The 25,908-nt window shown below is 40.2% G+C and overlaps 1 protein-coding gene and 1 long non-coding RNA gene across 4 annotated transcripts in view; one reads left to right on the top strand and one right to left on the bottom strand.

The window, feature by feature from the left end:
* The first annotated feature begins 9,061 nt into the window (after window positions 1-9,061).
* Window positions 9,062-11,997, top strand: LOC136486345 (2-isopropylmalate synthase 2, chloroplastic-like). Of its 3 annotated transcripts, none has more exons than XR_010766774.1 (3): window positions 9,062-9,862; window positions 10,770-10,852; window positions 11,679-11,997. XR_010766774.1 is itself a non-coding variant. In XM_066483211.1 (3 exons), the coding sequence occupies exons 1-3, from the start codon at window positions 9,660-9,662 to the stop codon at window positions 11,802-11,804; spliced, it is 363 nt and encodes a 120-aa protein (XP_066339308.1). In that variant the 5' UTR covers window positions 9,062-9,659; the 3' UTR covers window positions 11,805-11,997. The 3 variants fall into 3 exon arrangements, 2 of the variants coding, with proteins under 2 accessions (XP_066339308.1, XP_066339309.1); XM_066483211.1 differs by having other exon boundaries at window positions 10,819-10,852; XM_066483212.1 differs by having other exon boundaries at window positions 10,808-10,852.
* Window positions 11,998-16,582: 4,585 nt separating this feature from the next.
* The window catches only part of LOC136486347 (uncharacterized), a 31,048-nt gene continuing 21,722 nt past the window's right edge, over window positions 16,583-25,908 (bottom strand). The window contains exon 4 of the long non-coding RNA XR_010766777.1: window positions 16,583-16,850. This is a non-coding gene — a long non-coding RNA (uncharacterized lncRNA). The remainder of the gene's footprint in view (window positions 16,851-25,908) is intronic.

Here is a 25,908-nt window from a genome sequence, read left to right as displayed (position 1 = left end):
ATACGGCGGCTAATGAGGCAGTGATCCAGCCGAAGAAGCCCAAAGATGTTGCACAATCGGGGGATCTGTCTGTTTTAGTTGAGATTGGTCGCGAAATCCTTGTTCTGCTGAAGTGCATTTTAGCTTTAGTGTTTATAGTGGTAGTTGGGATTGTCTACATTGTAGCGATGCTTTCTTAAATTTATAGCTTTTGTGGTGGTATGCATGTTGTATAGTTAACTAATTATGTTCTAGGTTTTAATACGGTATTTATGTCATGCATGTAATGCAGATGAGTCGGCATTGGATGTACAATGCTGATCGTTGCTCACAAGAGTTCATGGACGGCGTGCATTCTTTGTTACGTGCGGCCGAGGCAAACAAACGCGATGGTTTCATGTGCTGCCCATGTGCCGTATGTAAGAATACGATGGAATATGCTAACTCAAAGACTCTTCATTCACACTTGTTCAAGTCGGGTTTCATGGCAAACTATATTTGTTGGACGAAGCACGGAGAAACTGGAGTTGTAATGGAAGAAGGTGAAGAAGAACAATGGGGCGATGATGACATTTTTGCTGAATATGGTGCCTTCAATGATACTGCAATGGGGGAAGCTGAAGAAGAGGTGGGGGCAAAGGAGAAATCCGCTGAAGAAGAGGCGGGGGCAGAGGAGGAGCCCGCTGACGATCTTGGTCAGGCCATTCATGACGCACAAAGAGAATGCGAAAGTAAAAAGGAGAAGATCAAGTTCGACCGCATGCTAGAGGATCACAAGAAATTGCTATACCCAACTTGTGATGCGGGGCAGAAAAAGTTAGGTACCACATTGGAATTGCTGCAATGGAAGGCAAAGAATGGTGTATCTGACAAGGGATTCGCGGAGTTGCTAAAAATCCAAAAGAAGATGCTTCCGAAGGATAACGAATTGCCTAGCACTACGTACGAAGCAAAACAGGTAGTCTGCCCTTTAGGATTAGAAATCCAGAAGATACATGCATGCCCTAATGACTGCATCCTCTACCATGGCAATGAATACGATAATTTGGATGAATGCCCGGTATGTCACGCGTCGCGGTATAAGATCAGGCGAGATGACCCTGGTGATGTTGAGGGCGAATGTCCCAAGAAGAAAATCCCTGCCAAGGTTATGTGGTATGCTCCTATAATACCACGCTTGAAATGTCTTTTTAGAAACAGAGACCATGCAAAGTTGTTGCGATGGCACAAAGAAGACTGTAAGGTAGACAATATGTTGAGACACCCTGCTGATGGGTCCCAGTGGAGAGCAATCGATAGAGAATTCCCTGAGTTTGCAAGTGACGCAAGAAACTTAAGGTTTGCTTTAAGTACGGATGGTATGAATCCTTTCGGGGAGCAGAGCAGTAGTCATAGCACTTGGCCTGTTACTCTATGTATCTACAACCTTCCTCCCTGGTTATGCATGAAGCGTAAGTTTATTATGATGCCAGTGCTCATCCAAGGCCCAAAGCAACCTGGCAACGACATCGATGTGTACCTGAGGCCACTAGTTGAAGAACTTCTACTTTTGTGGAACAAGCCAGGTGTACGCGTGTGGGATGAGCACAAGCAGGAGCACTTCGACCTGCGAGCATTGTTGTTCGTAACAATCAATGATTGGCCAGCTCTAAGTAATCTTTCAGGACAATCAAACAAGGGATATAATGCATGCACGCACTGTTTCGGTGACATGAAAGGTATATTCTTGAAAAAGTGTCGCAAGGTCGTGTACCTTGGGCATCGACGATTTCTTCCTGCAAATCACCCCGTAAGAAAGAAAGGCAAGCATTTTAAAGGTAAGGCAGACCACTAGACCAAGCCTCGCAACCGAACTGGTGAGGATGTCCTCGATATGGTCAATGATGTGAAAGTACTATTTGGAAAGGGACCTGGCAGCCAACCTGTTTCGAAGGACGCCAACGGTCACGCACCCATGTGGAAGAAGAAGTCCATATTTTGGGAGCTACCCTATTGGCAAGTCCTAGAGGTCCGCAGCGCGATCGACGTGATGCACCTGATGAAGAATCTTTGTGTGAACCTGCTAGGCTTCATGGGCGTGTATGGGAAGCCTAAGGACACAATTGAAGCACGACAGGACCTGCGGTGTTTGAAAGAATGAGACAACCTGCATCCAGAGAAGACAGATGATGGACACCAGTACTTAAGTCCTGCCAGCTACACTCTTAGCAAAGAAGAGAAGGACAGCTTGTTTGAATGCCTAGATAGCATTAATGTACCGTCTGGATTCTCCTCGAATATAAAGGGTATAATAAATGTGCCAGAGAAGAAATTTGGACACTTAAAGTCACATGACTGCCACGTGCTCATGACTCAATTGCTTCCAGTTGCATTAAGAGGAATTCTACCGCCAAATGTATGTCTAGCCACCGTGAAGCTATGTGCATTCCTCAATGCAATTTCTCAGAAGGCAATCGATCCAACGGATCTAGCGAAACTACAGAATGATGTGGTTCAATGTCTTGTCAGCTTTGAGTTGGTGTTCCCTCCTTCCTTCTTTGATATCATGACACACCTCCTAGTTCATCTGGTCAAGGAGATTACTATTCTCGGTCCTGTATTCCTACACAACATGTTCCCCTTTGAGAGGTTTATGGGAGTCCTGAAAAAATATGTTCATAACCGTGCTCGGCCAGAAGGAAGCATCGTCAAGGGCTACGGAACAGAGGAGGTCATTGAGTTCTGTGTTGACTTCATTCCCGATATTAACCCGATTGGTGTTCCTGAATCGCGACACGAGGGGAGACTAAGTGGAAAGGGGACACTAGGGAAGAAAACATATATTGGTAAGGGTTATGATTATTTCAATAAAGCACACTACACAGTTCTACAGAACTCCTCCTTGGTAGATCCGTATATCGAGACACACAAGAACCTCCTCCGATCTGAGTTCTCAGGGAAGTCTGAAGCATGGATTACGCGTCAGCACATGGAAACTTTCAGCGACTGGTTGCGAAAAGAATGTCAAGGTGATGAGAGTATTGATGAGGAGTTGTATTTGTTGGCTAGGCAGCCATCGTGGCATATCCTCACATACAAAGGGTACGAGATAAATGGGAATACATTTTACACAGTAGCACAAGATAAAAGGAGCACCAACCAGAACAGTGGTGTCCGCATAGATGCCATCGACCCTAGTGGGAACAAGCAAACATATTATGGCCGCATAGAGGAGATATGGGAACTGGACTATGCATCTCATTTTAAGGTACCTTTGTTCAAGTGCCAGTGGGTAAAGACGACTGGAGGCGGCGTAGCAGTCGACAACCAGTATGGAATGACAACAGTGGACCTCAACAATATTGGGTACAAAGGCGAACCATTTGTCCTTGCGAAGGATGTGACTCAGGTGTTCTATGTCAAGGATATGTCTACAAAACCGAAGAGAGGGAAAAACGACAACCACCCAATCAATGATGAGCCAAAACGCCACATAGTTCTTTCAGGAAAAAGAAACATCGTCGGAATCGAAGACAAGTCAGACATGTCAGAAGATTATGAAAAGGATGACCGGATTTCACCCTTCACAGTGAACAAAGACCCTAGCATCCAGCTAAACGATGAGGACACTCCATGGTTACGGCGCGATCATAACCAAGGGACATACGTCAAGAAGAAGTTCACTACTGTGCCCGCTTGATATATATATATTGATGTTCAATAGTGTGTATTAGAGATATTATGTAATAATTGTGAATTTATGTTTGAATGTGGGGTTATGTCACGTTGAAACGATGTGAAAACAAATTTATGTTTGATGTTGGGATTATGTCACGTTGAAATGATGTGAAAACAAATTTATGTTTGATGGTGGGATAATGTCACGTTCAAATGATGTGAAAACAAATTTCCAGTCAAAACACAAGAGTTTTTCTGAATTTAATTAAACATTATATTTTTGCATTATCGAAATAGTAATTTAAACACAATATTGTGTTTTAAAACTCGTTAAAAAAAATTAAAACTTTAGGTCACAGAATTTTGCTATGTACAATAAAGCAAAATAGAATTTATATATTTTTTAAAACATTTTTATGCCTTGTATTTAATTTTCTGTGCATTTAACAAACATTTTATCAATTGTATTTAATAAAGCAAAATAAAATCCTAATGAATTGGCGGGCAGTGAAACTGCTGTTTTGCTGCCCGCCAAAACACCTTTAGTCCCGGGCCCTGTTACCATCCGGAACTAAAGGTAACCTTTAGTCCCGGGCGTAACCACCAGCCGGGACTAAAGGTTGACCTTTAGTCCCGGGCGTTAACAGCGCCCGGGACTACAGACCCTTTAGTCCCGGCTGGTGGTGGCGCCCGGGACTAAAGGTATTTTCCTCTGCTCCCGCCCCGGCCCCTGAGGGACCTTTAGTCCCGGGCCCTGTTAACGCCCGGGACTAAAGGACCTTTAGTCCTGGCTGGTGGTGGCGCCCGGGACTAAAGGTTCTCCACCTATATATATAAGCGCCCGCCCGGCCCCTCTTCTTCCTCCTCGACCTCGCGCCGGCCCCCGACCCCCACCGCCCTAAGTCTACCGCCGCCGTCACCGCACCTCGCCCGCACGCCACCTCGCCGACGCGGCCCACCTCGACGACACCGGCGCCCCTCGCCGGCCCTCGACCCCCACCGCCATTAGTGTACCGCCGCCGACGTCGACGCCGACGCCGCACCTCGCCCGCACGCCACCTCGCCGACGCGGCCCACCTCGACGACACCGGCGCCCCTCCTCGACCTCGCACCGGCCCCTGACCCCCACCGGCTCGGCCCACCGGCGCCCCTCCGATCCTCCACCTCGCGCCGGCCCCCGACCCCCACGGCTCAGCCCACCGGCGCCCCGACCACCCCGCATTCCACGTACACCGGTTCGGCCGCACGCCACACCGACACGCCGCCCCGGATCGACGGCCCTACGCCGACCCTCGACGCCGGCCATCACCGCCCCGACGCCCACCGAAGCTCACCGCCGAGCACACGGTATATGACTTGCATTGTGTGTATATGACTTGTGTGTATGAAGTGTATGTTGTAACTGCGGAGCAACGCCGCCCCGTTGTTGTATATGCGGAGCAACGCCGCCCCGTTGTTGTATATGCGGAGCAACGCCGCCCTATTGTTGTATATGCGGAGCAACGCCGCCCTGTTGTGTTGTATATGCGTAGCAACGTACGCCGCGATTCGCCCTAGCGAGAACGACGATTCGCCCTAGCGAGAACGACGAATTCGCCCTAGCGAGAACGACGAATTCGCCCTAGCGAGAAGGGAAAATCGCCCTAGCGAGAACGACGATTCGCCCTTCTCGCTAGGGCGAATCGTCGTTCTCGCTAGGGCGATTTTCCCTTCTCGCTAGTGCGAATCGTCGTTCTCGCTAGGGCGATTTTCCCTTCTCGCTAGGGCGAATTGTCGTTCTCGCTACGGCGAATCGTCGTTCTCGCTAGGGCGAATTGTACATATATGAATTGTTTATATATATGACTTGTTTATATATGTGACTTAGATTTATTTTGTATATGATTTATTGTACATATATGACTTGTTTACATATATGAATTGTTTATATATATGACTTGTTTGTATATATGACTTGTTTATATATGTGACTTAGATTTATTTTGTATATGACTTATTGTACATATATGACTTGTTTACATATATGAATTGTTTATATATATGACTTGTTTATATCTGTGACTTAGATTTATTTTGTATATGATTTATTGTACATATATGACTTGTTTATATCTGTGACTTAAATTTTGTTAAATTTGTTAGATATGACTGCCCCGGGAGACAACATGGATGAAGAAATAATGAATATTATTGCTGGAGGTGATGAGCAGGATGTTGATGACGGAAGTCAATACCTAGCTCTTGAAAATGAGCAAGAAAATGTTTTGCAAGAAAATACAGGCGAGGTATATATACTAAATATATATTATATGTGAATATTGTATATATTTCTGTGTACAAAAGATATTTATTTATTATTTTTTTATATGTAGCCCTCTGGATCGGTGACCACAACGGCGAAGAGCAAAAATGTTCGAGGACCGAAGAAACCACTGGAGGGCCAGTACATAATATCGGAATTCAAGATCGAGACAGGCGAACCACTTGGTCCACATAAAAGGAAATTCGTGGAACACTGTGGGTACCTTGTAAGGGACAGAATTCCGATCAGTATCCATGAATGGAAGAAAAAGATCAACGAGCCTGATGTTAGTTTTGTCCTTGATGTTGACAAGAATTTGCTCTGGAATGATATCCTTGCCCATTTCACGTTGCAAGCGGATGATTATGATGATATCAACGATGATGAATTGAAGGAGCTAGTTCGATCGTGGGCTATGAAGAAGATGGCCACACAATTCCAGACTTGGAAGAAATACCTATACAACACATACATCAAGAAGAACGAAACGCCGAATTGGGTTACTGCTAAGGGCCCGATCTCGAAACAGAGGGCCTATTGGAATGCTTTCGTACATTACAAGACATCAGAAGAGGGTGAGGCACGGGTGAGAAGGAACCAAGAGAATGCCCGAAAAAAGGTATACCACCATGACATGGGATCAGGTGGCTACGATACTTGCATTCCGAAGTGGCAAAAAATGGAAGCGGACATTATTGCCAAGGGGATCGAACTAGAATCAGCCAAGTGGCCCCTACGCTCGAAGAATTGGTTTTTCGGTCATGGGGGAAGACTCGACCCACAGACCGATCGGGCAGTGTATGGGCCAAAACTCGAAACAGCAGCACGCCGATTGGCTTTTGCTATAGAAGCCAAAGAGATTGGTGCGTTCAAGCCCAATAAAGAGAAGGATGAGCTGACGTATGCCATGGGGACTGTTGAACACACTGGCCGAACCAGAGGCTTAGGACGCAACACTCCATGGGTTCATGGTTTTCCTGATGACAGGGAAACCTACCGAAGCCGCCAGAGAAGCAAGGAGGAGCAAGCAGCGTGGGTGGCAGTGTTGGAGGAAATGGTGCTTGAAGCAAAGGAGCGAGAAAAAGCAATGGAAGCAAGAATGCAGGAAGAAATCAGAAAGCAAGTGCAGATAGCAATGAGTGCTCAGAGGCAGGCATCAGAGCCAGGAATGAATGTTAATATTAGCCCCTCTGGTCAGTTGAAAAGCAGCTGCGCTTCCACTGAGCTGCCAAAGCAAGATGACGCAGCGCTGCGCTTCCCCGTGGATGATGTCACTATTCTAATGACATCAATTGAGCTACATGTTCCAAGGGGGAATGACACAATCAAGGTCGCTGTCGGTGTTTTTACTCCTCCAGACCCTACCAAGACACCAAGAATCCATGGGGCACCAATACAACCTGGATATGCTAGGGTTGCAGTGGACCAAGTGAGCAAAGGTTATGAGGATCTAGTTCTTGACATTCCTGGAGGTGATGGAGAGAAGACTCTAGGAGAAGCAGAGAAGGCATATATACTATGGCGCAAGCGCTACATCATTATCCCTGGGGCGTCTGCTCCACCGCCACTAGTTGTTGCTTCTCCCGACCATCATAGTGCTCAGGGCAATGATGACGCCTTCGAAGGCACTGCTGCATCCCCACCATCTCCAACTCCTCCACCGCCTCCAAAGTCTACACTGCCTCCAAGGCGGTCTCCAATGCCTCCCCCGCCTCCAAGGAAGCTAGCCCCTAAGAGGTCCGCCCCGCAAACGAAGCCGTTGCCCCGCCCGTCGGCAAAGAAGCAGAAAGCAAGTACTCATCCTGTTCCCCAAAAACTATCTTATGAGAAAAGTGATCAGGAATTAAAGGATGCAGTACAAAAAGATGTGCATGATTTCTTTGAAGGTGTAAAACAGGCACAACGAGCGAGGGACAACCCGGAGAAATCATACTTCTACCTACCTCCGGATCAGCTAAGAAAGAAGGTGGAACAAAAAAAACGGGATTCTCTTAAGAGCGCCGCGAAACAACCGATATCGGACTATGACCGCTCTCTCACCAAGTCATATGAGGCGGCGCAAAAAAAGAAGACAGTAGGGAAAGGTGTTGCATAACTCGGACAACAATCGCAACAATCAATCCCCCCCTTGTCGTTCCTAACGAATATGGTTCAAACTTAAACTTAATGGAGGAGGTAGGTGGCTATGAGTCGTTGCTTCAGTTTTATCACGACACTGGTTTGAACCTTGCCCAAGTGCTCGCTGAAGGACCATCTGCTCCGGAAGTGGATCCTTACAAGAAGTTTGTAGCAGGCCAGAGTCTATACAACCCAGAGAAATTAGATGAACTGGGTACGCAAATGTACCTGCTAAACGGGTGGTACATGTCGACGTCTGCTGCGGGACAAATCTATATTTCTGTCAAAATTAGAAACCACCATTACTTCCGTGGCAATGACATTATCTATGTCGAGCTTCCAGAATTACACCAACTATGCCACCTGGACTCTCTCGACAAAAGTCTCATTAGCTGCTATTGTCTGTAAGTGTGATTATTTTCTACTATATTCACACTACAAGAAACCTTGTAATCTATGACGAAATTTCTGTGACGATTTCAGAAAACGTCATAGATTTGCAAATGATCCATTCGGGCTCTAATTTGGGCCTAGTTTCTGTGACGATTGTGAATTTTCGTCACAAATCTGCAAATGGTCTATTCAAGCTCAAATGCAAGCCCGATTTCTGTGACGAAAATCGGTAACTGTCATAGATTGAAAATGAAAATCGTCACGGATTTGAAGGCTTTTTTCTTATAAAACTTCGGTGTTGTGCTAGGTATTTAGGTATTTTATAATTAAATTTCTCATGTTTTAATTTGAAAAAAAATAATGCTCCACACAGGAATGGAACCCAGGTCATCAAGATAAGAACTACGCTACTTACCACTGCGATCTTTTGTGTGTTACTTCACAATGGTGCAATAAAATGAAAAAAGAAAAAGAAAATTTATTAAGTGGACCGTCCTGTTTTGGCCCATACGGCCCAAACCGTTTCTGGCCGTCCATCGCCGATCTCATGGCTCCAATTGCACTCACATAATATATAATCTATTGAACCCTAGCTCTACTCCTCCCAGCTCCCGCACACCAAGCCACCGCGCCTCCTCTCCGATTCCCGTCGGCGCCCCCTCCTCTCCCTCTGGCCCCCGCCGCCGCCGGCCCGGCGCCGCCCCCTACCCCCGCCGCCGCCTCCCATGGCCCCCGCCGCACCCTGCCCCCGTGGCGATGGAGACCGGGCGGCGAGATCTCCCTCCCTCCACTCCGACACATCCAGCCCCGGTGGCGAGATCTCCCGCCGACGGCCACCAGATCCCCTCCACCACTCACTCACGGTGCTCGTCTCCATGCAGGCGCTGCTCGACTCGCTCCTGTGGGACCACCCACCGCCACCGACGAGACCTACCCCCACGAGCGCCGCCCCCCGCTTCGCGCATCCCAATCCCTCTCCTCCCGCGCCGCCCCCCGCTTCGCGCATGGCCTCTCCGCCGCCGCCGTCAGGGCGAGCCCCGGCGCCCGCCGCTGCCGCCTCCGCGCGCTGGCCCGCCCCATCTGGGCGTCGTCTCAGCAGTAGCAGCCGCGGCGGCGGCCCGAGTATGTCCCTGGCTTCATCGACGACCCCAACTGCGTCCGCATCTTCGACACCACGCTCCGCGACGGGGAGCAGTCCCCGGGCACCACCATGACCAGCGCCGAGAAGCTCGTCGTCGCACGCCAGCTCGCCTGCCTCGGCGTCGACATCATCGACGCCGGCTTCCCGGCCTCATCCCCCGACGACCTCGACGCCGTGCGATGTCGACCTCGAGCAGGTGGTGGCAATTGCCAGGGAGATGGTGGCGTACGCCCGCAGCCTGGGATGCCCTGGTGTATCCCCTTGGATCTCAGGTATTGCTGTCTCTTTTGGCGAATGCTGTGCTAGCTAGTACTTGACCACTAGGTGTTCGATGAATTGCTGATGTGCAGTACTACAGTACAGAGGGGCAGTGATTATATGCCGATTAGTTAGTTCTTAATGCCAATCAGAATTGTTGGATATGTGCTATTTGTTCTGTAACTAATGTCTAGAACCAAAGTGGTGAACATTTCAACACGGGCTTAATATTGCAATGAAATTCACATGGTAAAATTGGGGTAGTAGCTTAATTCACCTGGCTGGATTGTGTAGGGTATGCTGCAAAATGATAACTACCATGACATCTGAACTAATTTAAGATACAGAAGCTCATTTTCTTGATATTTATGGAATTAAGATAATCTAAGACTAACTGTCTGTAATATTTCACTCAGTTGCTCTGATGTTAGTATAATCAAATGGATGGTTATCACTTTGAGCTGTGCCTGGATATGGATGGCAGATATAGGCAGAGTATAGCAGGTGATAGTGTGTTAGGCGAGGAAACATGTTAGCTGGCCACATGCATATGTGTTTGGCAAATACATCTTTTGGAAAATTGGTGATATATCTTAATAGTTAATACGAAGATATGATTAGAATGAATTATTGAAAGAATGTTTACTTAAGACTATTCTACAACTTGAAGGCTGGTTCTCATGTTTCTTGGGTTTCATCATTACTTACATGAAAGAAGATACGAGTACATTGGGGAACTAATTTTTCTTTTAACAGACAACAATCGAGGGAAACTAATTTTGCTTTTATATCATGTCCTGTTCATGGAAGCACATTTATTTACTTGGCATAAGTGCCATATGTTGATTTGTGACTTGTAGTTTCACCACTGTCATATGTTGACAATGCCGTTCATTTTTTTCTAATTAATGCTTTATACAGTTCATTTGAGTAATGCTCACTGAAGCTGATTCTTGCAGCGTTTTTGAAGCTGCAAGGCCAGGATGCCAATTTTCTGCCAAAAGGTAATTTTATCTCCATGTACTATATTTGCAATCATGCAAATTCTTATTTTGTTCATGTTTTTGCTGTCGCATCGTGTTGGTCTGTTTAACAAACACATGTGGGCTAGTTTTTCTTCTTTTGTGCCAATGTGACATACTTTAGTTGCATCCTGCCTCATGGCATTTACTTGCATGACCATTGGTAATCTGTTCAAGTAGACTGCAAATATGTGTGGACGGAGACGGACTAGGTTATACTAAACTCTACATTCTACATCTAAAGAGGCTCTTTTTGCTGGCTTAATCAGTGTTTTAACTATTACCTGCTTTTTTTTCTGTTACACCATGCACAAGCACACTAGTAGTCCAACACCATGCACAAGCTCATCAATTTTGATTAAAAAGGGTTATGGAGTCTGGAAGTGGATGAAGATGTGTTATTTGTTATTTCCATTCACCTGAAGTTGACTATTTTATGCCAGTGCAGTAGAAAGCGGCTTGAACATCTGTGTAGAATACTCCAGAATGTCTTCAGTGTTTGCTAAGCTCTGTTGCCTCCATGATGCCTAGAAAAATATTATAGATAGAACTCTTAATTAGTTTCTGAATTCAGTCTTTGAAGAGTCTCCAATTCAGTCTTTGAATAGTCAGCTGGTAGCTACAAAGTATTTGCGGATCATTTTACAATTATTGCAGTGTTTTGCTGAAATTTTCATTGAGTTCTGCTAGTACCTGGCATGACATTGCTTAGCATGTGATGATATCTGCTTATGAGGGCCATAGTGATATCTGCTAGTACCTTGTATTTTGGATGCAGTTAACTTACTTTGTGAACTTCAACTTGCAGTTGACCCGAGCTTCAATTTATGGTTGCTCTCAAGGTCTGCAGCAGGAGTCCGGCAAGGAAATAGCCTCGGAAGTAAAACAGAAGCTGGATGATGGTTCAGTCAAATTTGAGATGACACTGATTTAAATTATAATGGTTTATTTCCTGGTATTTTAGAGGCAATCATAGTGAGCTAGTTGTCCTGCTGTTGTCTGTTCATGCTAACTGTTTCTGGTAGCAAAAAACATGAATGTATGTTGTTATTTTGGTTGATATTTGATATAATTTGGTATGTATTTTGGGCTAAAATGATCATTGTAATATATGGGCTTAGATTGAATTTGTGGGCTGAAATGAACGTTGTGAGATCTGTGGGCTGAAATGGTCATTGTGATATCTGTGGGCTGAAAATGGCCTAATTGAGTGGCCCAGTTCTAAAATGGGCTGCAAATGCCATGTCAGCGTCCAGTCATTGGCCACATTAGCGTCCCGTCATTGTCCACGTCATCATGAATGCCACGTCAGCGGCCACATCATCGTGAATGCCACGGCATCGGCCACGTCATCATCCACGTCACTTGTCACAGCCACGTTGGCCGCCACGTGGCAACCATCTGTGACAGTTTATTTTCGTCACAAACAATTGGGCTCGGGCTGGGTTGAACGGGCCTGAGGGTAGTTTGTGACAAATTAAGAACGTCATAGATTGTGCTCATCTGTGACGAAAACGAAGGGAACAAGCAAAAACGTCATGAGCGTTAATCTGTGACGCTCAATACATGACGTTATAAAAAATCGTCATAAACGCTGCTTTATGACGATTTTTCAGCAATCCGTGACGAATTTGATTTGTCATAGATTACAAGGTTTCTTGTAGTGTCACAATTTCTTTATTATATATTCACAATATATATATTCACTATTTTCATGTATGCAGATATGAGATGACAGAACTTAGAAAGAGAAAGGATAATGATGTTGGGTTCGTTGATCCGTATGTCGTATTCAAACACCCTAACCCCCCGAAGGATTATAAGCCAGAACCTGAGAGAAATCTCATGAATTTCTTAGTGAACCAACGCGACAAGAAGGAGATACTCTTCCCCTACAACTTCAAGTGAGTGGTATTATAAGTAATTAATGTCGATCATATATATGGGACATCAATATTTCCTTACTAGCTAGTTACCTCTCACACACACACACATATATATATATATATATATATATATATATATATATTTATGCAGCAATCACTGGATATTGATGGTCATCGATATGGCCAATAGTAGATTGAAAATCTTAGACTCGTTGAGAAAATCACAAACGGAGTATCAAGACATGATAGATATTATACAAGGGTAATTAATTTAGTTTCTCTATAACAACATATATATATATATATATATATATAATGGCGCCGATCTCTCAACAATTATTAAAGGTTAAATTATTTTTTTATTTTATTGGGAGCAGGGTTTGGAAAAGTTTCATTGAGGAACAAAAAATGAAACATTGCAAAGAGCCACTGGATATAATCGCACACAAAGTAAATACTATAACTACACATTTATATTCAATTAACACCATATGATGATTTCAATTCACCCTAATTGATTTTTTTTCGTAAAAGTGGGTTCTAAGGCAGGAGCAGGGTAACAACTACTGCGGATACTATATTTGCGACTTCATCATGGCGTACTCAAAGAGAACTCCTGAAGAGCATCTCAAAGTACGTATATAAATACTTTTTCCTTCATATTATTTCGATCGTATATTTACAATTTCTTTATTGCTCTCATTTGTATAAGTAATTACATGAGCAATACACATATATATATATATATATATATAAATACTTTTTCCTTTAACTTTTATTGAAGACTGAATGGTTGAGGAAAAGAGTCATACGACTTGACCAACTTAAAGCAATTCGAGAGACTATAGCAGGATTTCTCAATGACCAGGTCATCAACCCCAACGGCGAGTTCTACAATGACCCGAACGAAACGTGGAAGCCAAATCTGGAGGAGTGAATTCCTAAGGACATAAACAATTTATATATCAAACATTTGTAATATATATAGAGTATGGTGTACAAAGTAAGGACGCGTATACTCGTTTGTTATTTATGTACAAAGTTCGAACGAAAACTTACGCGTGCGAAGTACACATATATATTACTATTAGCAGCGTATTCGAAAATATATTTTAATATCAAAACTAACTAATAATTAAATGAAAAAACAAACCAAAAATAGAAACCAGAAAAAGGAAAAAAAAAGAGGGACCTTTAGTCCGGGTTGGTAACACCAACCGGGACTAAAAGTCCTGCCGCGTGGCGTTGAACGCCGACCCTGGAGACCCCCTTTAGTCCCGGTTAGTGTTTCCAACCGGGACTAAAGGTCCCCTTTAGTCTCGGGCGCCAAGCCGGGACTAAAGGAGGGTACCTTTAGTCCCGGATTGGTGCTCCCGGTTGGGAAACCGGGACTAAAGGGGTTTCCCAACCGGGAGCAAAAACCCTTGCTGCACCAGTGTTAGTGGATATGCCATGATCTAGCCTTGGGGCTGCTATATTGGTTTTATTCCAGTGTTCCAAAATAAACCGCACCACAGGTTTTTTTTCTCATTCCCTATAAACAAGGTAGTTGATGATAAATCAAATACTATTCAGGTGGAGATTCTCTCCCCCCGATGATAGTTCAAAAAAAACTTATCTCAGTGTGTCATATAGGTCCCAAACTTGCCAAAGTGTGTCTATTAGGTCCAAATAAGCCCGATCTACTCCGCATCAATGATACCACGTGCAACTATGATTGGATCCACACCTCATTATTGTCTAGGGTAGGAACTTAATGGCCAAGCAATTGGTCGCCTATCTCTTCCACCTAAGAAGCACTAGCTTTTCCCTTGTCACCATCATTACTAATATAAACGTGGTGTTTGATGTGAAGGATGATGAAGGTATGGGTTGAGGATGGCAAGTTGGCAACTGTAGTAGATTGGAATTGGAAGACCGGGGGAGAGCATGGGGATGGAGATAGAAGAGAGAGGGAGAGCTTGTGAATGCAGCACTAGAGACCAACATGTGGGCTAGATGGAGATTGTTTGGACCTAAATGACACACCGTAACAAGTTCCGGGACCTAAAAATGAAATTTTGGGTGTTTTGAACTTACATGATACCCTAAGACAAGTTCGGGTACATATAAAAAATGTATCTTAAGAGTTCAGGGACATGAATGACACCACAAGACAAGTGTAAGGAACACTCATGCATTTTTCTCATTTTTAAGCTAAAACTAGTGTTAATTATGTCTCTTATTCATTTTTTTAAATTTTATTAAAAAATATTATAGGTCCTCGGTTATCCTCATGTTCCTACAATAGCATAAATAGTCGTTTTAGCATGCACCATGTACTTATCATGTTGAATTTGTTATATTACATATCGGTAGTAGAATGGTTTTGTAAAGCATGGAGTTAAAAAAATCTAATCACCAATATTGATGCCACATAAATGTTTCAGTCAAAATGTATAAACTTATTTAGAATAACAATATATGACATTTAACTTCATGAATTGTCAGGGTCATCGCTATGTATAAACTTCTTTAGAATTAACATTTTTCAATGCTAGATAAGATACTAAAATAAATATTAATTGACCCTAATGTATACTTGTTCTATGTGGGGGGTCATAGCATCATATTTACTTTTAACATAACAATTGTAGAAGTGTGCAATTTATAAATATATATTATTATTTATAAATTTGAGAGGTTTTATGTTTACTTGTAGGACGACAAACGTGGATAACTAGACACAAATTAAAAAGTGTAACTTATATTTTTCTTTCATAGTTGCATATATGGTAATAATTTAAAAGCCAATGTAGAGTTTACATTGTATTATCTTTTATAATGACATATGTGGATAATTTATAAAATATTAGGGATTATTTTAAATTATCTTTTATTGGGGCAAATTTGGATATAAAATAGATAGAAAGTTAGAGGGTTATTTTAAATTATCTTTTATAGAAGCAAAGATGGGTAATTAATATGCAAATTTAGGGACTATTTTGAATTATCAATCGTAATGGTAGAGTTGGCTAATTTAGATGCAAAATTACTGGTTACTTTATGTATTTTTCATAAGGTAAAGGCAAAGGTGGATAATTTTTTAGAAAATAGAATAGATCTAATGGTTACCACCGATGATGATGGTTAGAGTCTACCAAAGCAAAGACTAGATGTTTGTGATTATTGTAAGAATTTTTAGGACTTATCTTTTTTTTTCTATCTCGTGTGCTAATTAAGAATTAACATGGAGGCTCCGTTAGGACCTTAGGAATAGTAAGAAGCTCTCGTAATATAAAAGGACTGAATGTACTTGTTCAAAGAAAAGGGATCACCGTACCGTTGAGGACGAGGTAGATGGCATCTAGTTGCTCCGAATTGGGTTGTGGATCCGCATAGTTTCTTCGCTTCCACTCTCGCAGACGCCTTGACATCTCCACATATTTCCACACGTAATTGATCATCAATTCTTTGGTGAATCCTTTCCCGGTGTCCCAGCCACGTGTAATGGCGTTGTGCACAGGATTCATCTTTGCGGACTCGGAGATCATGAACATCAGGCCCACCAGTGCCAGCCTGAGGTTGTAAACATCCGCCACTACATTTGGGTCGAAGCGCGACAGCAAGTGAACGGCATGCGTCGCGAAGGTCTTGCCCAGGTTTGCGCACATGAGTCTATCCATGACTTCCTCCTCCGTTTCTGACGCCTAGTATACTTTTGTAGCTGTTGCCCCAGCCTAGAAGTTTTGATCTGTATTCTTGTGGGAGCATTCGCTGGTAGCCAAGCTCGTACCAAGCTCCGTTCTGGTTCATGAAGCCCATGATGTCCATGTTGTCATCCCGGATGACTACGGTTGTCGATGTCGTTTCCTCGCTGTCCTTCACCACCTGTAGCTCGACTTCAATCCACCTCGCCGGTTGTTCACCATCAGCACGCTGCTTGGCGAGCATTGGATGACTTCTGGTAGATTTGAGATTTGGGTCTCTGTGCAGGTCCATGATATCCTCGCGATCAGGATGCTCCGCGAGTTTGACACGTAGAGCCTCCATGAATGAAATGAATTCATCGGATGATTTTTCATCTCTGATGGTATACGCTACTTCACAATTTCCTGCCACAATTAATAATAACTTAACTCATGAGAAAACTGCTTTAAATTATAAGTCACTAAGTCCATTAACTCGTGCTCTCGCACATGCTAGAATTTTTGAGAAATTATTGTTTAATACATATGACTAATAAAAAATGTTTTTATTAAATTGAATGTTTTTATCTTTGTTTGCTTCTACAAAATAGACATAATAGATATTTCATATACTCTATATCCAATTATCATAAACATATTAATTACTTTTTTTTTGCCAGGGACAGATTTATATGATTTTTATCAATATTCGTATTTTTGCCATTACATGGCATCTTTTTATATTTTAAATATGTAATTAGTTTGAAATCTTGCCTTTAACTATGGCGGTCCTTGTTACTGCATCACATATCTTATGAAGTCATGAATCTCAATTTAATTTTTCAAATTTTATTCTTGTTGACTAGCTATAAATGTTTTACCTGTCAAGTTGAAACCCTTGTGATTATTGTATTTTTTTATTAACTCCACTTTTTGCAGTTTTAACAATAAGGATTTTTGGTCTTAGAGTGCGATCTTAAATACTACAATAGCAAAACCAATCATTTGAAACCTGCACCATGTCATTTAAGATAAGTGAAAGAGCTTGAAATGAGATTCAAATGGGGGCATCAGTGCAAACCTCAAGAGGATTTTAATACTTAAGCTAATATAATGATCGATATTTTACTCTAAAGCAATCTTAACGGGTTGAGAAAATATAGCCATTAGCGGTCTCTACATACTTCTCACAATGATTGAATTTTCCTATCAAGGAGTTATATGTGCAATTATGATTATACTATCAACGTAGACATGTCAAATATTTAGTTAGAATACATCAATATATCTAAAGCAACAACCTATATAAATTATATGCCATGATTACTTATGTGGTCTTAAACAATTTGTTAGTATCATTGGATATGAGTTGTTAAGAAAATATTATTTTGTGATGAAACATAACATATATATTTATCACTCATGCACGCTTGCACAACATGCATGCTTACTTTGATCAAATCTTAATATATTAATATATATAGAAATGGGCAATGTATAAATATATACATGCTCTATGTTATTTTAACATTTTTAATAAAAGGTGTTGGTAATTTAAAGAATATTTATTTGTCAAATAAAAAGATAAAGATTGGGTTAGATAAATTATCTATCATAATAAGAGTACATGGGTAATTAGATACAAATTTAGGACATACTTTAGATAATCTTTCTTAATGGCATACGTGGGTAGTTTGAATATAGAGTCATGTGTTGCCTTATGTTGTTTTACACAATAGCAGAGGTGGGTAATTATTTATAGAATAGATCCAATAGTTATTATTATCAATGGTAATTAGGTTCTATCCGAATTGGTAGCCAAATATTTTGGATTTTGTGAGAATTTCTAGTATCTATCCTTTTTTTCTATCGAGACTCATGAGGATTAACATGTAGGCTTCATTAGAGACCTCTAGTTAGAATTTCTAGTATTTATCTTTTTCTAGCATGATATGTATTTAATTGGAACATAATATTAAGATATATAAACTCTTGTTTCATCCTTTTCCGTGACTTCATAAATCATAGTTTATCTTTTGACTTTCAATCGATTTGTGCAATTTTTTTCACATGTTTGGTAGAAACTCTTGTGTTTTCCATCTTTTATTCAAAAATTATTTTTTATTAAAAAGAGTTTAAGTCCTAGTAGTATTGTTTTCGACATATTAATTAAGTTAAAACTCAGATTGTACTATAGCACCGAAATTGTTGAATTTGTTGTATCACAGACTTATATGTGTCTACTATTGTTTTTATATCTCTTAGAGTGCTTAAAATTAAATTACTAATAGTGATATGACATAATTTTTCAATTAAAATATAGAAACCAATTTAAAATACAACTTATAATTTCTATGTGGTTTGTCAACTAAAGATTTTTCCATGCTTCATAAGCTATTAAAATAAATATATATCCGGATGTATATATGTTTACATAGTATAAATGGTGAAGTATACATTAAGATTATTTAATTTTCATGGTTGTCGAAGTTTATAATATAGAAATATGTATGTCTTTTTATTGATATCGATTTATTTTTTTGTAATAGCACATATTACTGTTTACACGTAGATTTGAGAAATATTTTTGTTTTTTTATAATGGCTTGAGGTAGATACAAATATAATGGTAGGTTGAATGTAAGTTTAGGAGGTTATTTTTTATGATCTTTCATAATTACAAAGGTGGATAATTTACAAAAATCATTATTATGTATTTTAAATTATCTTTCATAATAACATATGTGAGTAATCTAATTACAAATTAGTGGGTTATATTTTAATTGATCTCTCGTAATGACATAGATGGGTAATCTGGATATGAAGTTAGAGTGTTATTTTAAATTATCTTTAATAATAGCAATGACAAGTAATTTAGATGCAATGTGAGTGGGTTATTTTGAATTATGTTTCATAATAACAGATGTGGGTAATTTATATACAAATTTAGGGGGTTATTTTGAATTTTCTTTCGTAATGGCAGAGGTGGGTAATTTATATGCAAAATTAGGGGGTTACTTTCTCATAATGGCATATGTTGGTAATTTTTTATAAATTACAATAGATCCAACGACTATTATCGGTGATGATAATTAGAGTCTACCAAATGAAAAGCTAGATGTTTCTGATTACTGTAAGAATTTTTAGGATTTATCTTTTTTCTTAGCGCATCTGATGAGAATTAATGTGGTGTCTTGGCCCCTCTAATTAATAATAATAAGATTTTGGCTTTCCTAGGTACATCTAGATATACAATATGTCTATATATATATATATATATATATATATATATATATATATATATTGTGGATCTAGAAAATAAAAAAAAACGACCTATAAATTGAACGGAGGGAGTACTAGAAAACTAACCCAAACTAGGCACTCGTGATGCATGCCGCCGTGCAGACCACTTATATATGCATGTATATATAGATGGAGTTATAGTTTTGACTAAATTTGTACTCCTTCCATTTCAAATTACGAGTTGTTTTCGTATTTAGACATGGCATCTATATAGGTGCAAAATCTATGTATTTAGAAAAGCCGAACGAACTTATAATTTGGATCTCCACCTATATCCTCTCATCAGAGGCATTCAATAAATTATCCCACCTTTGATGCTGTTAAAACTTAAGCGACCTAAATTAACTTCTAGATATTCATCTAAGTTACTTATATTTAGTGCTTTGAAAACAACGAATATCTCAGAATACTCCTAATATATGCTTCTGAATAAACTAGGTATTTTAGCTTTTTTTAACATAAACTTTATGAGTAAACAAATGGAAGAAGTTAAAGATTTATCCATTTTCATATGAAACATACATGCCTTAAAGTACGGTTTCAACTAATTACTTGATGCTAAGGGAAAAAGACCGATGGATGATACAGTAAGGTAATATAGAGTAGAAGGTAACTTCTATCTTCGTTCAGAAATCAACAAAAATAACAACAAGATCCCCTCACTCTCACAACCCAATACGCCTCCAGAGGCCGGGTGCTATAATAGTTGCTACCACTTCTAGCAATATACCAAGGGAATATATATTCATGGGCCAAAAGAGAAATCATGGTATTTAGGATGCCACAAATCATGAAAAAATAAAGGCAACACAAACGGCAACCCTCACTGCTGCAAGCCTGCGACACAAGGGATTCTGGTGAGAGAAGCATGGTGTTAGCAGCAATAGGGGTTGCCACTTGTTAGGAAGCACATGGCAAGTGAGTTCCAATTTCTCTCTAATGCAACACCGACTAGATCCAGAGAGAAGACGAGCCCACTTGCATTCAGCTCGATACGGGTGCATGAAGGCGCCATAGGTTATTGCCGCGGAAGCCAATGGGGAGGTGAGCTTCCTCCTCCAAATGCCTTGCACCGATGAGAAGATAGGCCACTACCCCTCTGTAACGCCCAGAGTCCAAATGGCTCAAATCCACCGAGAATCATCCCGACCGACCAGTCGGACAGGAGCCCTCTGCCGAAACCCCCCTTCTGTTTTGTTTTCTGGTGATTAATTTGGGCCAACTGTTTAGTTTCAGTCTATTTTGCCTGTACCAGCGGCCTATGGGAGCGCGGCCCACGGGGAGAGCGTGGCGGTCAGGAGCGCGCGACTTCCGTCGTTCCCACGTATGTCAGTTTTTCTATTTTTTCTTTTTCTTTTTTCCTCTTTCTTTTCTTTCCTTTCTACTATTCTTTTTTCTTTTTATTTTATTTTTTATTTTTTGTGGTGTTCTATTATTCTTGTCATCTTTTATTCTGTCTTTCTTTTCATCTTTTATTCTTTTTTATTTCTCTTTTCTTTTCTTCTATTTCTTTTTCTTTCGCTTTTGTTTTATGTTTTTGGTGATTTTCTTATTTTTATTTTGCTTTAAATTTTTTATTCTTTTTATTTTAGCTCTAATTATTTTTCCCTATGTTCTATTGAGTCTTTAATTAATTTATTCCCTTCTTATGTTATTTATTTTTATATATTTCATATCATTTGTGTGGATCTAGAAAAAAAACGACCTATAAATTGAACGGAGGGAGTACTAGAAAACTAACCCAAACTAGGCACTCGTGATGCATGCCGCCGTGCAGACCACTTATATATGCATGTATATATAGATGGAGTTATAGTTTTGACTAAATTTGTACTCCCTCCATTTCAAAATACGAGTTGTTTTCGTATTTAGACATGGCATCTATATAGGTGCAAAATCTATGTATTTAGAAAAGCCGAACGAACTTATAATTTGGATCTCCACCTATATCCTCTCATCAGAGGCATTCAATAAATTATCCACCTTTGATGCTGTTAAAACTTAAGCGACCTAAATTAACTTCTAGATATTCATCTAAGTTACTTATATTTAGTGCTTTTGAAAACAACGAATATCTCAGAATACTCCAATATATGCTTCTGAATAAACTAGGTATTTTAGCTTTTTTTAACATAAACTTTATGAGTAAACAAAGGGAAGAAGTTAAAGATTTATCCATTTTCATATGAAACATAAATGCCTTAAAGTACGGTTTCAACTAATTACTTGATGCAAGGGAAAAAGACCGATGGATGATACAGTAAGGTAATATAGAGTAGAAGGTAACTTCTATCTTCGTTCAGAAATCAACAAAAATAACAACAAGATCCCCTCACTCTCACAACCCAATACGCCTCCAGAGGCCGGGTGCTATAATAGTTGCTACCACTTCTAGCAATATACCAAGGGAATATATATTCATGGGCCAAAAGAGAAATCATGGTATTTAGGATGCCACAAATCATGAAAAAATAAAGGCAACACAAATGGCAACCCTCACTGCTGCAAGCCTGCGACACAAGGGATTCTGGTGAGAGAAGCATGGTGTTAGCAGCAATAGGGGTTGCCACTTGTTAGGAAGCACATGGCAAGTGAGTTCCAATTTCTCTCTAATGAAACACCGACTAGATCCAGAGAGAAGACAAGCCCATTGCATTCAGCTCGATACGGGTGCATGAAGGCGACATACGTTATTGCCGCGGAAGCCAATGGGGAGGGGAGCTTCCTCCTCCAAATGCCTTGCACCGATGAGAAGATAGGCCACTACCCCTCTGTAACACCCAGAGTCCAAATGGATCAAATCCACCGAGAATCATCCCGACCGACCAGTCGGACAGGAGCCCTCTGCCGAAACCCCCCTTCGGTTTTGTTTTCTGGTGTTTAATTTGGGCCAACTGTTTAGTTTCAGTCTATTTTGCCTGTACAAGCGGCCTATGGGAGCGCGGCCCACGGGGAGAGCGTGGCGGTCAGGAGCGCGCGACTTCCGTCGTTCCCACGTATGTCAGTTTTTCTATTTTTTTCTTTTTCTTTTTTCCTCTTTCTTTTCTTTCCTTTCTACTATTCTTTTTTCTTTTTATTTTATTTTTTATTTTTTGTGGTGTTCTATTATTCTTGTCATCTTTTATTCTGTCTTTCTTTTCATCTTTTATTCTTTTTTATTTCTCTTTTCTTTTCTTCTATTTCTTTTTTCTTTCGCTTTTGTTTTATGTTTTTGGTGATTTTCTTATTTTTATTTTGCTTTAAATTTTTTATTCTTTTTATTTTAGTCTAATTATTTTTCCCTATGTTCTATTGAGTCTTTAATTAATTTATTCCCTTCTTATGTTATTTATTTTTATATATTTCATATCATTTGTTATTTTTTCTTTCACTTTTTTCTTCTTCTTTATTTAATTAATTATTTTAATTAGTAATTTTATATCTTTTCATGTTTTTCTTTTTATTTCCATTATTCCATGATATACTTGTGATGTCCATATAATATACACATGATATTCTATTATGTACTTTGAGATGTTCACGTAGTATAAATATGAGATTCTATGATGTATTTTTTCCTTGTGCTTTGTTCTATCATTTAGTAATGTTTTCTATTTATGTATCTTTCATTATTCACCTAGTATATGTGATATTCCCTATATTATTTTTCAAGTTATTCGAGTAATATCCATGTGAAGTTTTTTTAATCTATAACGTGTTTTTTTCTTTCTATTATTTATTTCTTCTCTTATGTTTTGTTATATTTTTTATTAGTTTTGTATTTCTATTTATGTTTTAATCTATTATGTGCCTCATAGCATTTGTAATTTTCTTCCCTATTTTCATCGATATTATAATTCTATTCACATAAACATGGTATTTTATTCTTCTAAATCTTTTTCTATATTATCTTGTTTTCGTGTTTTTTTATTAGTTGTCGTGGACTATAGAGTGCGCTAGTGGTGTGTTGGGTCTCTTTCTATGCTAGTTGTTCTTATTTGAGTCAAAACATGAGGAACAATGGAAGGTGTGAGTCGCGCAAGTTGCAGTCTTTCCGTTGTTATTAATTATTTTCATTATTTATTTTATTTTTTCATGTTCTATTTTTTATTCCTTGAGATACATATGATGTTCTCATGGTATACGTATGATGTTCTATAATATGCTTTTGGATGTTCACGTGGTATAAATGAGATGTTGTGATTATATTTGTGTATTCATATAGTACTCGTGCGATGTTCTGTAGTATATTATATGTTGTTCAAGTATTACCAATGCGAAGTTCTTTTTTTATTTTCCTCAATTACATGTTTCCTTTCTTTTTGTTATTTTTCATTTCTCTCATGTCTAGTTGTGATGCTCACGCCATATATATATATTCGATGTTTTATGATGTATTTTTTAATATTCATGTTATGTAAATGAGATGTTCTATATATTCCATAGCTTTTGTTATTCAGTTTTTGTTTTTTCCTTTTCTTCTTATTCTTCTTTATTCTTTATTTTACTCTAATTAACTATTTTAATTATGTTATTTTTATTTTCTATATTTTAGATTGTAAATATGGTGCTATATGGTGTATTTTGGGATGTTCACGTAGTATAAATAGGATGTTCAATGATTATCTTTCACACATATCCGTGAGATGTTCTGTGATATATTTTAGGTTGTTCAAATAGTATCTAGTGTTTTGTATTTATTTAATAGCATAGGTTGTTCAAATAGTAATGCTCTATTTTGTTTTTTTCTTGTATTACGTGATTCTTTGCTTTTGATTAATTATGTTTTCCTTATGTTTTGTTTAATATTTATTAATTTATTTGCATTTATTTGTTTATATATTTAATAGCATAGGTTGTTCAAATAGTATCTAGTAATGCTCTATTTTGTTTTTCTCGTATTAAGTGTGTATTGTTTTGCTCCGGTAATATTCAGCAACGTGATCACGTAGATGGAATTAGATGGTAGCACACGGGACACAGAGATTTATACTGGTTCGAGGCACGGTGGCATGCTAAACCCTACTCTAGTAGTGTGGCTACTCTTCTATTCATATGCTCAATTACAGGGGCTGTTGCACCTAGCTATGTAGTAGATTGGAATGGTGGAAGATGGATCCTGAATATAGGCAGAAGAGGTAGGGTTACAATGAGGGTGATCGGGCTAACAAATTAGTTTCCTAGTTTGTTATACGATATGCACAACAGAGCGATCCTAGCTTTCGTCCAGATAAGCCTGCCTTGGTTTGCCTTGATCTCCACATTGGTCGATCGCGTCAGCCCTTGCGAGCCTCCTTCTTGACGGACACTGGGTCGATAGCCTGGTGATGGTCACATATACGGGCGGTGCAGGTATCCCTGGCCCATATATCTAACAGTAGCCCCCATAGGACTTAATGATAAGCTAGTATGTAGCTTCAGCGCTCGGGATGTCGCAGTACCCCTGCAAGTTCTGTATACTATAAGTACCAGTGAGCATTCCCTTCCGGTGCCAAAGTTTTGAGCAGTGCAGCTAGATATTCCTAAGTATTGAGGAACTAGTTTGTTGTCGTTCGAGTACCAAGAGCATTTCTCAGGTTGCGAGAATCTTCTTGAAGTATCGAGTGAGGTGGCGGTATGCCATACATCAAGGGAACATAGCTCCCTGGTCGTTGTGAGCTCCTAGCTCGGGTGGTAGACCCTATATCAAGAAATGTAGTTTCCTGGGCATAGCCCTTGGGACATTGTCAACGCCGCGTTCGAGTGGTGGCACCCGATAACCAGAGGTGTAGCCTCCAGGACGTCCGTAGGCGCCATGGTAGGCCATGGTAGGGTGATAACACCGCTGTACTCGGGAAGTCGGTTCCCGATGTATTCCGGCGTATATTTAGTGGTTGCGCATCATTAAGTCCTAGTCGTAGAACAGTAATGAGGATAGATTAATTGCACCACCGTCACTCACGCGCCACTATGCCAGTTGGTTTTTAGGATGATCCGATTAGTGTCATCTGTTAACAAACAGTATGGGCGTCTTGTTTTTCTTTGAGACACGTTAAGTAAAGGATCTCAAATTTTCATGAGCCTCATTAGTGGGAAGAGTGAGGTCTTTGTCTCGGAGCCCTGAGGCCAATATAACAGCATCCCGGGTAGGGAAAAAACTGTGGGTGAATAATGAACGCGTGAGCAGCTATGGGTAGTTGTGCATGTTACTCTTTGAGCTGGTA

The sequence above is a fragment of the Miscanthus floridulus genome, chromosome 10 (assembly GCF_019320115.1).
Source record: "Miscanthus floridulus cultivar M001 chromosome 10, ASM1932011v1, whole genome shotgun sequence".
Classification (NCBI taxonomy): Eukaryota; Viridiplantae; Streptophyta; class Magnoliopsida; order Poales; family Poaceae; genus Miscanthus; species Miscanthus floridulus.
The sequence above is the reverse complement of the archived record's forward strand: the minus strand, read 5'-3'. Positions and strand labels throughout refer to the sequence as shown.